The sequence below is a fragment of the Octopus bimaculoides genome, chromosome 2 (genome assembly GCF_046866305.1).
Source record: "Octopus bimaculoides isolate indiv1 chromosome 2, ASM4686630v1, whole genome shotgun sequence".
NCBI lineage: Eukaryota > Metazoa > Mollusca > Cephalopoda > Octopoda > Octopodidae > Octopus > Octopus bimaculoides.
The window spans coordinates 4,726,368-4,742,423 of NC_142929.1; the positions used below are offsets into that span (position 1 = coordinate 4,726,368).

At 35.5% G+C, this 16,056-nt stretch overlaps 1 protein-coding gene across 1 annotated transcript in view; it reads left to right on the plus strand.

Annotated features, from left to right (window-relative positions):
- The window catches only part of LOC106884237 (neuropeptide FF receptor 2), a 274,245-nt gene extending 258,487 nt beyond the window's left edge, over window positions 1–15,758 (plus strand). The window contains exons 3-5 of the mRNA XM_014935500.3: window positions 3,597–3,695; window positions 13,648–13,756; window positions 15,535–15,758. Coding sequence (XP_014790986.1) covers window positions 3,597–3,695; window positions 13,648–13,756; window positions 15,535–15,638 — 312 coding nt within the window. The 3' untranslated portion in view covers window positions 15,639–15,758. The remainder of the gene's footprint in view (window positions 1–3,596; window positions 3,696–13,647; window positions 13,757–15,534) is intronic.
- The last annotated feature ends 298 nt before the right edge of the window (window positions 15,759–16,056 follow it).

Consider the following 16,056-nt stretch of genomic DNA (forward strand, 5'->3'; position numbering starts at 1 on the left):
TCATTTCGAGAAACTTGTGCATTTATCGTTTCTTGTCTTCCTTCGGGGTGAAGTTTTAATCAGACGGAATCGAAAGATGTCTGAGTAGAGATTTTTCCTCGCATTGATTGTTATGTCTCGATGGGTCACTTTCAATATATTTTCAGTGTGGACGGAAATAGCCTTCATTATTGTAACCGGGTCATTGTCAAGTACTATTTTTCATGTTTGTTTATTCCACTTCCCATTTTCTCCATTAAATGCTGGCATTATCACCTAATATCCTTCGCTGCCGACTTGATCTTATAATTTGGATTATACACAGACTTTGAAAGAAACTTAGCAGCCTTAAATGATGTTTTCAACTTGCTAAATTAACTTAAATGATGTTTTCAATTTGCTAATTAACTTTTCCGTGATGTTCTTATATTTGTTGTTTGCAGGTAGGAATTGATCTTATGCACTGACGGTCAGGCTTCCACGTCATCTTTTAACCTCAAGCGAATTAAGAAACGATTAGCTTTCACTCTGACTTACTTCTTCATCCTGTCTTGTCTTGTATTGGCCATGGAGTGGCTTTTTTCTCTCCATTTTCTTTTCAGCATATTTTGCCTTTTTGCACTTTAAAGATTTTCCGTCTTGTTGCCCTCATCAAAAGAGTTATTGTTTCCTTGAATAAAGAGAAAACTTGTTTTAGTCTTCTTCATGTTCTCTTTTGACATTAATCAGATTTCCTTTGCTTATTTCTATGATTCTAGCCCCACTTTGTTATTTAGTAGTAGATCGCTATTTATAACAGCCCTCTTCTGCCCTATGTGTGTAGAAGGTATATTTCATCTTTATTTGCTGTAGCCTGGTGCTTTCAGTTTGCTATTTGGAATCTAATTTTTCAATTCATATTACGCAAAAATGATTATTCTAAAAACCTAAATGATATTTCGGGTGGTTTGTGTATTTAATACTCATCTGTTACTAACTTTTTTCCTATATTAGACTAATTCTCTCTTGTATTATTCATTTCTAATTTGCTCCGTGTCTTTGTGCTGTATCATATTGCATTCTTCAAGTCTCAGGTAGTTCTGTAGTTGTTTGAGATATGATTCTGATATTACTACGTAATTTTAATTCAATGCTTTATATTTTAGTTAATTTGACTCATATAGCCTTGGCACATTTCTCTTGTATCATACGAAGCTTTATATTTCGGCTGCATTTATAAACAATTTCAATAGGCTTTCCAACTGAATGCTGACCCCTGTAATTGGTTGTTAAATAATCTACGAAGAAGTGGTAAATTAAAACGCTATCTGTGATTTCATTTAGCAGAATTGTTAACGGGGTTAGAGCTAAGAGCTAAGATTCTTTCTATTTTAATTATCTTCTGTTTGCTTTGTGGCAATGTTGACATGCTATGTTAATATTAGAGCTTAATAGTACTGTTGTAATCGTATTTATTATTCCTATTGCTATTATTATCATTATTATTATTATTATTATTATTTTTATTATTATTATTATTATTATTGTTATTGCTGTTGTGGCCCTTGTGGCTAATAAAAAAATAAATTATTGTTGTTGTTACTTCGTTTTATACGAGCTGTTCCAAGTCTCACCCGGAGACTCAAGTAGCAGCAAGCTGGACGTTTCACGATGGGTTATATTTATGATTAGTAATGACATATTGTGGAGGAAAGAGACTGGAATCTGAGGACAAAAATCCTATGAAATTTGTAATATTTCTGTTTTGAAAGACTTGTAAAGGAATCAGGTATTTTCAGCTTCATAATATTTTTCTTGGCTATTATCATTATTAGTGGTATTGTTATTTTTCTTTCTACCTCGGGATTTGCATGCATATTGGTCTTGCTACCTGCAGCCTACGGAACTATGCTATCTGTTCTTTTCAACTATCAAGTACTTGCGTGATGATTTTGGTCATGTTTGGAAGGCAGAGCTTTTATAGCAGTTCTACTGGGTACTCTATTCCGATTTCGAACAACTTACAGTTAATAGACAAAATTACGCATCTCTGGTGCCACAGCCTTTTCATAAATTGCAGTTAGGTTCAGAATACAAACGTCATGCAAAAGGTTGATTATTTCTAAATTTAAAAGTAAGACATTATAGCGAACTTTACATTCTGAGTTCAAATTCCGCCGGGATCGACTTTGCTTTGCATCCGAATCGATAAAATAAGTAAAAGTTGCGCATTGGGGGGGGGGGGGGGGGGTCGATGTCATCCAGTTACCGCCTCACCGAAATCGCTGGCCTTGTGTTAAAATGTGAAACCATTATAATTAACATGTAAAACGAATGATGATGGTGATGATGATGGTGATGATCATGATGATCATGATGATGGTGATAATGGTGAGGAAAAATTCTCCAAATAAACCATTGTTTCTATGAGTGGAGATGAAGGAAAATTATGAATTTATGTAAAAAACCAAAACCAAAAAATCCTGTGAAACGAAACATTACATCATTTTTGACTTTCAAACATTTTCCCTTTTTCAAATTAATAGACCGTTTGTAAAGAGATAATAACAAAAAAATGTCCAAATTTCTTAAATACATCATTTACACTTTAAGTATATGTTGATAATGATGATAAGTGAGCAACAAATTGATTTTATTACTGATCAAAGATATGATATTTTAAAAATGTGTTGCGTAAATGAAGATTAAGCTGATGCTGTCGACTACCAAGCTTCTATTGTAGAAAAATCAATTATGTGATATATATATATATATATATATATATATATATATATATATATATATATATATATATATATATATTCATATATGTAATTGTGTGTATGTGTACTACGTGTGTGTGCGCGTGTATGTATATATAGATATGTATATATTTGTGTTTGTGTGTGTGTGCACGCGCGTGTGTATGTATATATGCATATGTATATATTTGTGTTTGTGTGTGTGTGTGTGTGTGTGTGTGTGTACGCGCGTGTGCGTGTATACATGCAAATGTATATATTTGTGTTTGTGTGTGTGCACGCGCGTGTGTATGTAGATATGCATATGTATATATTGTTGCATGTGTTTGTGTGTGTGTGTGTGTGTGTGTGTGTGTGTGTGTGTGTGTATGTGCACGTGTGTACACAAAGTGAGAGAGAGAGAGAGAGAAAGAAAGAGAGAGAAAAAGAAAGAGAGAGAGAATAATAACGTATAAATTAAGGTAAATATTAGAATACAAAATTAGCTTACGAAGAAATTTATCACAATTCAGTTTCTTGGTTCTAACGTTTGAGGTAGATTTTGTTTCTGTTAAGATACAAGTGAGCTCTAAATGTCTACGTCGATGACCAAAGACGTTCCAAACGTGATCATCCTGTTCTTATGTATCAGGCATTACAGCATCCAATATATCCCACTGTCATCAAAACGGTAAAATTTGATTTTAGGGAGACCTGACTAATATTTCTTGTAGGTCTTATCACCGCGTAGAGGCTTTCTTTTGGTAAATCCACTAACATAATAAGTTCTTTTTTACTCTCATTATGTGTTACGTTTGTTTTTTTTAGAAAGTAAAAATAATAATTAATTGATTAATGAAAATAACTTTAAAATATTTTCTATTCTTTCGTTTCCAGGTTGTTATCATGTTGGTTTCGATCCTTTTTGTTTTCGGCATTTGCTGGTTACCCTATCTAATATCACTGTTATATTCAGAATATAAAAGTTCCGATGAGGTAAGTTACATTTTGGATAAAATTGCTTTTCTTACGAATGATATTATATTTCTTGTAAACGTTTGAACCACTGATTCTCGACCGGAGCCCCTATCGCCCTTAGGGGGCCATATAAGATTTTGTCGCTAAAATTTACGTGCCGTAAATATATTCATTTATTCATTTACCTGTTTCAGTCATTTGAACAAAGCGACTCCAGGACTTATTCTTTGTAACTTTATTTACATTATTTATATTTGATGGATATTTGTCCTCATCTTGTTCGTTGTTAAAACAACGTTTCGGCTGATATACTCTCCAGCCCTCATCAGGTGTCTTGGGGAAATTTCGAACCTGGGTTCTCATTCCTAAGGTATTTTTCAACGTTATTATTATTATTATTATTATTATTATTCAGGTCACTGCCTGGAATCGAACTCGGAATCTTGGGGTTAGTAGCCCGCACTCTTAACCACTATGCCATATGTATTATTCTTTTTAAGCCCAGTACTTACTCTATCGGTCGCTTTTGCCGAACCTCTAAGTTACGGGGACGTAAACACACCAACACTGGTTTTCAAGATATTGTGGGGGGACAAGCACAGACACACACACACATATACATACATATATATATATATATATATATATATATATATATATATATATATATATATATATATATATATATATATATACGACAGGCTTCTTTCAGTTTCCGTCTGCCAAATCCACTCACAAGGCTTTGGTCGGCCCGTTACTATAGTAGAAGACATTTGCGCAAGGTGCCACGCAGTGGAACTGAACCCGGAACCATGTGGTTGGGAAGCAAGCTTCTTACAACACAGCCACGCCTGCGCCTATAAATTAGTTATATTTTTACAATACCCAAAATATTTTCACAATTTTTTAATGTGAATCCTTATAATACTTAATCATGAACATATAAAAGGATTTTTTATGCATCGAATGGCTCTGAGGGTCCACCAGAATGGTCCAAGAATCAAAGAGGCCCATTGGGTAAAGATTGATTGGGAAACACTGGTTAAATAAATGTTTCCTGTTTTTCAGGTTTATGTAGCAATCCGAGTTTTTTGAAATCTTCTGTAGAGTTTTAAGGAATTGAATTGAGAAGAAAGTGAGTGTAACAGAATAAATCCATGGCAGTTTTTATTATCGTCTGACAAGATTCAATGGTTTCTAACCTTTGAAGCAAATAGAGCAATTTTAAAACAGTTAGGCCGATCAATTCCCTATATTCCCATCCTTAAAGAAATTAATCTTGTACTGTCATCGAATGAGTACTTCACTTATTACGCCAATTCCTTCAAACGGGAATGGACATCAAAATTTCCTTGCCTTAATAGGGGTCAGCAGCCGTCGACTGTTCATGATTACCGCTGACGGGGTTAAGTAACTGACATTGTTTATTGTTCTGTTCCCAGAAATAATTAAACAAATAAAATAAGAATAATATATTTAGAATTCTTACCCAATTGATCAATTGGCAAATTACCGTAGTCTTTGTAACTCACGCAAATGTCAACCTCACCCTTCGCAACAAGTATGTGTGTGTGTGTGTGTGTGTGTGTGTGTGTGTGTGTGTGTGTGTGTGTGTGTGTGTGTGTGTGTGTGAGAGAGAGAGAGAGAGAGAGAACGAGAGACAGATAGACAGCGAGAGACAGAGACAGAGAGTGACAGAGACAGGCAGAGATAGACAAAGACAGAGAGAAAGAAGGAGAGAGACAAACAGAGAAAAAGAGAAAGAGAGAGAAAGAGAAGGAGAGTGTGTGTGTGTATGTGTGTGTGCGCGTGTGTGTGTATACAAACATACATACATGCATACATTTTTGAATGTTCCACCGATATTCTTTATTTTCAAAGCTCTGGATACATTCCTAGTATGTCTTCGGTCAGGACAATCCTTCTGTTTATAGAATTGCAGACGGTTTTACAGACAATATCATGTCTCATGAAAAGGCATTATCTTATCGATTATTTTTCGGACAGTTATGATGGTACGAGTAATATCTTCCATATTCATATGGTACAATCGACATTGTCTGTCACATCGTGGAGAACAAGAAGCAATTTATGTTTCTTGTTCTTCGGGTGCTTAGTACTTTTCTCTTATTCTTGGATAGCAAAGGCGTAGCTTTCTCGGTAAAATGTATTGTACTTGTCCTGTTAATGCTGTTACTGTTCTCTAGCGTTTGGGATTAGTTACCACGCAGGTCTTTCTGCTGGTATAATGACTACTTCTCCTCCAAGCTTCTGTTTATGTTGGTCAGTCCAATCCCACTTGCTTCACCTCGAACAACTGAACACTTTGAGTGCCTATTCAGAAGTCCTTGCCCTAATCTCTTGGCGGTATTGCACTCAGTGTTAAGTACTCGTTTCTTTCTTTTACAGTTCAGTTGGTCTAAACGAAGTGACACGGTGTGACATTCAAAGGCTGTCTCCATAGATCTTATGATCTCCACCCTACGTTCTATATTCCTCCATTTAATGTGGAGTTTGTGCTATTTCACTTCCTTAAGGACAGTTTTGTTAATGAGGAGTTGTTCAGCACAGACTCAGATATTTTTCTTCCATCATGCCTGTCCATCAATCATCATTTTGTGTGCTTCGTAGTGATCCTTGTGAAATGTGTTTAAGCAACCTGCGCATAATCCACACATCACTTTTAAGCATGCAATAGGATTTTAGTTTTTGCCCACGTGCGTCCCCTGTTTTGTTCTCTCTTTTTGCTACCTGTGTCGTACGTGCAACTGGCTGTCAACATGTCACGGCAATCCCAGCGTTTATTGTTCTTTTGAACAGGTTAAGAAAGGCTGCCCTGTAGGGCTTGTGCTCTTTTTAACAACAACGAATGACTACCAGGTCTCTTCCAGATGATGTATGCATACTTTCATTTCCTCTTTTTAATTTAGAGTAAATTTTGACCAGTCACCTGCCTAGTTGCTAGGTTGCAAAGGAAACCATGTTGTTTAGTTCATCATCTTTTAAGCCTTAAGCAAGTCTTTCAGTTCTTTATTGACCTAGACATCGTGATCATATTTTAGCGTATGAATTAAGTATTCATTCTTTTCCCGACAACCCAGGTCCAACCATACTTTGTTCCAGATAGCTTGGTTCATACCCTGTTGTGCTTTTAATAATCAGTATGAAACTGAAAGTGTATATTTAGTACTGGATTTGCGAACGTGTTATCATGGTTCACAGACGTTTTCTTTCTCCTGTATTTTTCTGACCACATTCCGATTCATCAGGTGTCTGATTTCCTCAACAAGGAATATTTCTTGTGGCTTCCAAAACCGGTAATTTTAACTTGGCGACTGTTTTAATTTTCAAGTCACACTAATATTCTTTTGACCCGTTGGTCTCGATATAGTTGTCTGTTGGTATGTTCTTTTTTCTTCTCCTGTTCCAGACTTGTCACTGCATCGTGCCTTATCGAAAGATAATCTCACGAATACAACCATATGGTTGACAATTTAGTTCAATTTTGCGTTTTATATACGCATCTATCTATCTATCTATCTATCTATCTATCTATCTATCTATCTATCTATCTATCTACCATCTATCTATCTCTACATTTCTCTCTCTCTCTCTACATATATATATATATATGTATGTGCGTATGTGTGTATATATATATATATATATATATATATATATATATATATATATATATATATATATATATATATATGGGAGAATGTACGAAAAAAAACAACAACAGACGAGGACAGGTGGTGTAAACAACAAAAGGATGTATTAGTTTGACGCTAGGGAATACAGAAAGTCTTTAACGTTTCGAGCTACGCTCTTCAACAGAAAGAATACGGAAAAAAACAAGGAGAAAAACACGGAGAAAAAAAATTGAATGGTGTTTGGTCAACGATCTATTATGATGTGTGTGTGTATATATATATATCGTGACACTCCGTCGGTTACGACGACGTGGGTTCCAGTTGATCCAATCAACAGAACAGCCTGCTCGTAAAATTAACGTGCAAGTGGCTGAGCACTCCACAGACACGTGTACTCTTAATGTAGTTCTCGGAGAGATTCAGCGTGACAGAGTGTGACAAGGATGGCCCCTTTGAAATACAGGTACAACAGGAACAGGAAGAACGAGTGAGAGAAAGTTGTGGTGATAGAGTACAGCAGGGCTCGCCACCGTCCCCTGCCGGAGCCTCGTGGAGCTTTTAGGTGTTTTCGCTCAATAAACATTTACAACGCCCTGTTTGGGAATCGAAACCGCGAGTCACCTGCCCAAACCACTGGGCCATTGCGCCACCACATACATACGCGCGCGCGCGTGCACATACACACACACACACACACACACACACACACATATGCATGTATATATGTTTGTTTAAATGTACGTATACTTGCAAAAGTATGAATTTATATAAATGTATGTGTGAAGCATGTTTAATATATATGTATGTGTATCTGTGTGTGTGTCTGTGTGTGTGTATGTGTGCGTATGTCTTTGTCCTCATCAACTGCTTGACAACCGGTGTTGGTTTGTTTATGTTCACGTTACAATAGTAGTTCGGTAAAAAAGACTGATAGAATATGTACTAGGCTTTGAAATAAATAAAAAAAAAATAGTCGTGGTGTTCCAGTATGGCCGTAGTGAAATAATTAAAACAAGTAAAGGATGTATAATCGTGCGTCCAATTTCAGGTCCCCCAGCGCTGTGTGAAACTGTAACGATTAGGGGTCATTGCAGCTCCTCTTCCTTCCCTCCAGATGTCACATCTTCGATGTTCCTGGCACCTACAATAACTAGCGGAGACATGGTAGACGCTGCCAAGTCACATTCCCTTGGGATAAGCAGCTATAGGTTTGAGCATGTGTGTGTATGTGTGCGGGGAGATATGCGTGTGTGTGTACGTGTGTATTTATAGGCGCATCGTAGCTGCGTGGTAAGAAGCTTGCTTCCCAACCCTTTGGTTCCGGGCTCAATCCTAATGCATAACACCCGGGCCAAATGTCTGCTACTGTAGCCTCGGTTCAGCGAAAGCCTTGTGAGTGGATTTGATAGACGGAAACTGGAAGAAGCCTGTCGTACGTGGGCGTGTGTGTGTGTGTGTGTGTGTGTGTGTGTGTGTGTGTGTGTGTGTGTGTGTGTGTGTGCGAGTGAGAGAGAGAGAGACTTTGTGTCTGTATTTGTTCTCCCCATTGCTTGACAACTCAATCATCCGACTAAAAATTCTGCAAAGTGGTTCCCCAACATGGCCGCAGTCTAATAATTGAAACGAAAGATAAATGATGTGTGTGTGTGCGTGTGTGTGTGCGTGTGTGTGTGTGTGTGTATATGTATTCTTGTATGCACACATATACACACACTCGCACACGCACACACACGCGCGCACACACACACATGATTAGTGTTATCACAGAAATTTGCGAGCATTTCACGCAACATATATTTTCATTTTGTCTTTTCTATGGTAATTCTTGGGAATACTAAAAGCTGTGTTAATTGAAAAGATCTCAACGAATGTCTCATTACGGAAGCCCGACTGACCTTAAAATATTCAGGTCATTGAGCTAAATCCGGCTAATGAATCTTTACCTGTTGTTGAAAAACATAAATTTGAAGAAGACAGGTTGAGAGAATGAGAAGCGAGAAGAGCGAAAGAGATCTATTAATCGTCAATGGAATCATCTCGTCTCACGTGTAATTAAAACAGCATTTAATGAAGGTATTTTTAAGACTTTCCCGACATTTGGTAAGCTTTTAAAAATACAACTGAAGCACTTGGTTACGTTTTGTGGGCCTCTAATTGCAATATATTTATTATCCAGTATTTTCTTAAGGTGGCAAGCTGGGAGAAACGTTAGCACGCCGGGCGAAATACTTAGCCGTATTTCGTCTGTCTTTATGTTCTAAGTTCGAATTCAGCCGAGGTCTACTTTTCCTTTCATCCTTTCGGGGTTGATAAATTTAGTACCAATTACGTACTGGGGTCGATCTAATCGAGTAGAAAAAGAATTATCCAGTATTTTATTGATCAATGCTGTTTATGCGGTCGAATGGTTTACACTTTTGCCAGCAAAAATAGAAGAATTCTGTTGAAAACTTGTCGATGACACTAGGAACGATGACAGCAACGTTAGAAATCATTGTATGATTATACTTAATTTAACATTCTTAAGAATCCCTTAATTAGGATCATTCGAAATTAGGCGAATAATCAACGGTTGACCAATTAAGCTCGATATTGAACTCAGCTTGGAAATAATCTAGATTTTTAGATCTGGATGCAAAGCTAACTTTTGTATTGATCTTTATTTGATGAGTGTTATTAATGGCACAACCTGAGACAATTTTGTTAGATCTGTAACCAAGACGGAATGAGTTAATGAGAAAATGAAACATGAAACTAATAAAAGCATTTATCTGCAGTTTGTCATTTTCATTATAAGTCTTGTTATATTAGTAGTGTTTGCATAGTTGAGAGAAACTTTGGACAAAACTTTTACTTCCTGGTCAGTGAAGTTCGTTGATATATGACGAGAAATAGCTTAGCTGTAGTTATTTTGTTTCAAAACTACAGTTAATTATATATAGTGATTAATAACAAAACTTTTCATGTTATTCTTCTCTCTAAGTATGGGTTCTATACCGATTCAAAGAAAGCATCGTTAACGTTGAGTACGAAGAGAGTAGAACAGACATTAACTCTTAAAAAAGAAGAAAAAAAGAAAGACAAAAACCACGTCTGCGACCCTGTTCCTAGTGTTTTACACCACATGTTGGATGGTATTGGAATTCAGAAAGGCATGAGCGTCATAAAAGATATTTTAAATAATATTAAAAAATATATAATTAAAATATATTAACAATAATATAAATAATAAATGAGTGGAAATTGAACCTGTGAGTGTATTAGATATTAAGGCAGTATGACTCTCCCCAGTCACAACAAAATTTGCTTCAACACACGTATTCACATAGAGAATCTTGCAAACCAGATACAAAAACGAAATAAACTTCAAAATATTGTTTTCTTGATAATATTAGTCCCCATGTCTATGTTATGGTCTCGGCCAGACTATCGGTCACAATGTGTGTCGCATTCTTTTAGCTTTCCAATGATGCTACCGGACTGGCGAAGCGAGCAGGTTAAAGTTCCTCCAGATCGGAAGGCTATTCAGTCACAGGGTTACTCATTTACAGCAGAGGGGACTGGAACAACGTGAAATGAAGCGTTTTTCTCAAGAACACAACACGCTACCTGGTTCGGGAATTGAACCGACGATGTATCGATCGCGAATGTAACTCTCCTAGCCCCTACGCCATGCACCTCATGTCTGTCAATATAAAAGATAAGTAGGAAAATTTGAGCAGCTGCCTGCCTTATGTCTCATGTGGAGTTATTTCCTCTAAGGGAATTAAACAATATTCGCTTCAGAAATCAACTTAAATCTTGTTATATGACATTGGTTCTTTAGTGTAGTGGTTATATCGTCTGCTCCACCTGCAAAACTGTTTGTTTTCAAATTATTTTAAGGGACGAGATGGTAGATGGCTAGAATGCCGAGCAGTATTCTTTCTGGACCTCGTCACTCTGAATTCGAATTGTGGTTAACTTTGCTTTTCATCTTTTCACGGTCAATAAAATACCTGTCCACGAACACTGACACCACTTCTTCTTCTTCTTCTTCTCTTTCTCCCTCTCCCCCTCGTCTCTCTCTCTGAGTATATTCTACTTTTACTCTGAAAGAAGTCGGCTGTGGTCAGACCTGCAGACTGATGGACACTTTGCCCTGTTTAAAGACCCCCCCCCCATTTCCCGACACTCCCTCAGTTGTCCTCCATCAAAGAGTAAGGGCCCGATGAACGGAAGGGTTATGTGATGTAATCTATTATATGAGATAAAAATGATGAACGCTCGTCTTTCATAGCGCCCGAAATTGCCCCATGTGCTACCTAGACACATTTTGAAAATTATGCACTATTTTCCACCAAGAATATTGCTTTATGTCCTACCCAAGTATTTAATTTCAAGAAGGTTGGTAATTCTCTGTTGGCTATTTTTATTTTACTTTCCCTGCTTCTTTTTTATTTGTTTTTTTATCTAACTTAGGCAAAACAAGAAAGTTATAAAATTTTATTCACAAATATTTCCAGTTCTGTCTCACTACCCAACAGCTTATTCATGAGAGTAAAGGTTGTTTGCCAACATAACATGGTAGTCCTGGTTTAGGATGAATGTTGCTGTAACAACCCGAAAATCGCGATACACAGATATTGTTTTGAGCTGAGTGGAGGTGCTAGATTCCCTAGTTCGAAAATATAAGTACATAAATCGTGTCGTATAGCCAGCTGGAGACGATGTCTCCTGGGGCTAAATTGCAGCAACGTTAGTCCTAAACCAGGACTGCCATGTTATGTTGGCAAACAATCTTTACTACAAAGAACTGTTGCTGAATATCTCTCGTTGTGAGATTTACAAATAGTAATTCTAACCGACAGACAACTTTTGAGTGAAATTAGGTGGACAAAATCTTAGTTGAAGCCTGTTGTGGCTATTGCCTCAGTTCTTCAATGCAGTAATTAATCTGCCATCCGTTTTAACACAACTACCTCACCATTGGGTGCGTTTAACTGAGTCCAGTCTGTGCCATGTTCTCAGACCAGGTTCATCAATCGTAGAATAACTATCCTCTTCATTATTCACATTATTTACATTGGACGAATATGTGTCCTCATCTTGTTTGTTGCTACCACAACATTTCGGCTGATTTACTCTTCAGCCTTCATCAGGTGTCCTGGTAGAATTTTGGGCCCAACCCTGGGTTGTCATTCCAAAGGTATTTTTTCTGATATTGTTATTCTTCTTCTTCTTCTTCTTCTTCTTCTTCTTATTATTATTATTATTATTATTATTATTATTATTAGTAGTAGTAGTAGTAGTAGTAGTAGTAGTAGTAGTAGTAGTAGTAGTAATATGATTATGATTATTATTATTATTATTATTATTATTATTATTATTATTATTATTATTATTATTATTATTATTATTTATTCAAGGCACTGCCTAGAATTGAATTCGCAAAATAAAATAACATCAGCCAAAAAATACCTTAGAAATGAGAACCCACAGTTGGGTTCAAAATTCCACCAGGACGCCTGATGAAGGCTGGAACGTAAAACAGTCGAAACGTTGTGGTAATAACAAACAAGATGAGGACAAATATCTGTCCAATGTAAATAATGTACAGACTTCCTCATCTCTGAAATATAGAACAACTACCCTCTTGACTCCTACTGATCACGGAGGTCATTGTAATGTAAAATTGCCGTAAACTGAAAACCGTATATGCATGATGTATTGTGATCTTTCACTATTCAGTCTCAATTTTTAAGAATTATTCTGAAGTTGTGGTCAACGTTGTCTGCAAAAGAGTGATTTGATAATAGAGAAATAAAAATTCCTGACAATTGCTAATATTTTCTGATGCAGGTGCTTTCGGCGTTGCTACTAAATTAGATATTATTGCCGATACAGTTGAACTTTCAATGTCTGTCAATGCTGCAATAATAATGAGAGAACAGGAAGAAGAAGAAGGTGTGAAGGCGATATCGGTGGCGGGGGTTTTCCACCAGAACTATGAAGATGGTAGTAATAAGTTTCCTAACTGTGGAGCTGATGAGGATGAAGATGATGATGATGATGATGATGATGATGATGATGATGACGACGACGACGACGACGACGACGATGATGATGATGATGATGATGATGATGATGATGATGATGTCCAAACTTTTACGAAATTTAAACGTGAATTAATTCTAGACGTTTGATTTCTCTTATTTAACCGCAGCCTTCTCTCTGTATAGCTATAAATTATCCACGAGTGAAATCGTGTCGTTTAAACTGTATGATTGATCATTTACTTGACTTTTTCAAAGATATGATTCTTTCTATTTCAGTTGAGCCCATGGTTTTATGATCTTAAGTTTTGTGCGCAGTACTTAGCTGATTCAAACGCTGCTTTGAATCCTGTCATATACGTGGGCTTCAATGAAAATTTTCGTAACGGTAAGGTATTGCTTTCTTTTAATTATTTTCTTTATTTAATTATTTTCTAATATTCTCGTCAAATGGTATAAACGTTACAACATTCTATTTTTACATCTACCAAGATTTCTCGCGTAGCTAACACAAAGTAGATCACTTGAACTGAATTTATAGAGATTTTACGACAGAATTTGAGAACGAAATAAGAATCAATAATGTTTGTCAAAATTAGCTAAAAGATCATCTCCACAGCAGCTTTCGACTTGCCACCCACAGGTTTGAAACGCTTATAAAGAATAATTTAAAACCATTAAGATTATTTTTGTTTTTTCAGACAAAACCAGATATTTGTATAAAATTAACAGCAACGTATATAATCTGCTTTCTTCTAACAGTATTTCTAATATTCATTAAAAAAAAATCTAATGACACTAAATTTAATTCTATTAATTATGAAACTAATAACGACGGAATTACAAACAAATGATAGAATTGCACGCTTAACACTATGAAGGCTTTATATTAAATTGAAGAATTCTATCAAAATTTTATTAATATTCCATCTTCTACGCCACTAAATCTAATTCAAAGCGATTTCAGTGTAGTAAAAAATGTACAATATTATTCTTGAAATTACGCAAACTACCAATTTGCCAGTATAGAATAGAAGATTTATATTAATAATTGGCCGAATAAAATTAGTAGTAAAGATCTTGACATATTTATCCAGTTTTATAACATTGAATTTCACACTTCGACAACTAAATCGTTTTGTCCAAAAACCATTAGCTTTTGCCAAGAATTATATTTCAGTCAGTGATTTTAATCAAGCATACAAGACCATTACTTTCTTCCTATAATGCGATATGGTTAAAATGGAATTATACTAATTCTTTTACCGTATTAATTCTCAGACACGGAAAATACAAACGATAAAAGTTATTTGGTTTCGTGCGCCATTTAACTTAACTAGATAAATATTTTGCGGAAAATCATATACGTCATAGGATTTTTTAAAACAAAGAATGCTGCATTGAGTTTTAGTTGAAGACATAATTTTCTATAGAAATTGAAAATATTAATTGTAAACATATTATACAGCTATCTTCATTGAATTTTCATTCGCTCAATTGTTTTAACCTCGTAAATAACCCATCAAATCAATTGTTTTTCAGAATCGGTATTTTATTGTACAAAAATATTTACAACTAGTGACTATTTCTAAGGATTAGATAGGGATGCCTCGAAACTTGTTTAGGTTAAACAATAATCAACATAAATACATTTTCAGAAATTCATAAAGATCTCACGGAAATTTATCAAAGTACTTTAAAATCTGACGATATCAGAAACTATAAAACTATTTGGGAGATGTTAAAGCATATCAAATCTTTTATTCATTATTGTGAAATTTGTATTTCGGTAGGAAATTGATATTTTAATTGGAATTCCTAAGCACTCGTCCAGAGCTAATATTCTTTGGTCGTGTACTGCTTTGAAGCGTTTATTGAAATATACACAAATAATATTCTCTAGTATCTTACTTTCTTAAAGTAGATTCACTGTGATTTCGGTGTGGCATCTTGTTACGATATCAGATGACTCTTTACAATCCAGAGTTCCAGGGTCGACAGCCAGTTGCTGCGTAAAAGGATTGAACAATAAATTTCTCAGCGAGTTTATAAAATGTTTATTGCAGTAAATTGTTATGAGTATTTATCACTTCCAAGTCTTATATGAATGTATGTTTTTTTTTCTTTTACCATAATTTACCATAGGCCATTCTTTTTTTAACGTAGGTCTTCGAGACACGATGAGGTGTATGCAGAAACGGAATCCAGAAGAAATAATGATGCGAAGAAACAATTCTGCCTATCAAAGTACTTCGGTTACAAATCTATGAACGAATAAAACTCTACATATCATGACTGATCATACCAAAAAAGAATTTTTTAAATGCTTGTATTTTTTATCTTTTCGAATTCTAGAAATGCAACACAAAAACACAAAATGCAAGTATCTGTTGAAGAAATAATCATCAAATATCATGTCGGTTCACAAGTGTTTGCAACAATATATTTTCTTCTGTGGCATTGAGTATCATAAGCATATGAAATCATTATAGAATACTTTTTGCTTAAATGTTCAGATGTATTTAAATGAGGTCCTTTCATTTAACTTGTTATTTAGATTCTGTTTCGTTTCCTTAAATCATACTAAACTGTATGTTTAAGAGTTAAGTGCCCGTTAAGGAGCACTTAACTGTTAATATTGATTCTATGATCCATTGTAAATTCTTAACTGAAACAACATAATTTCAG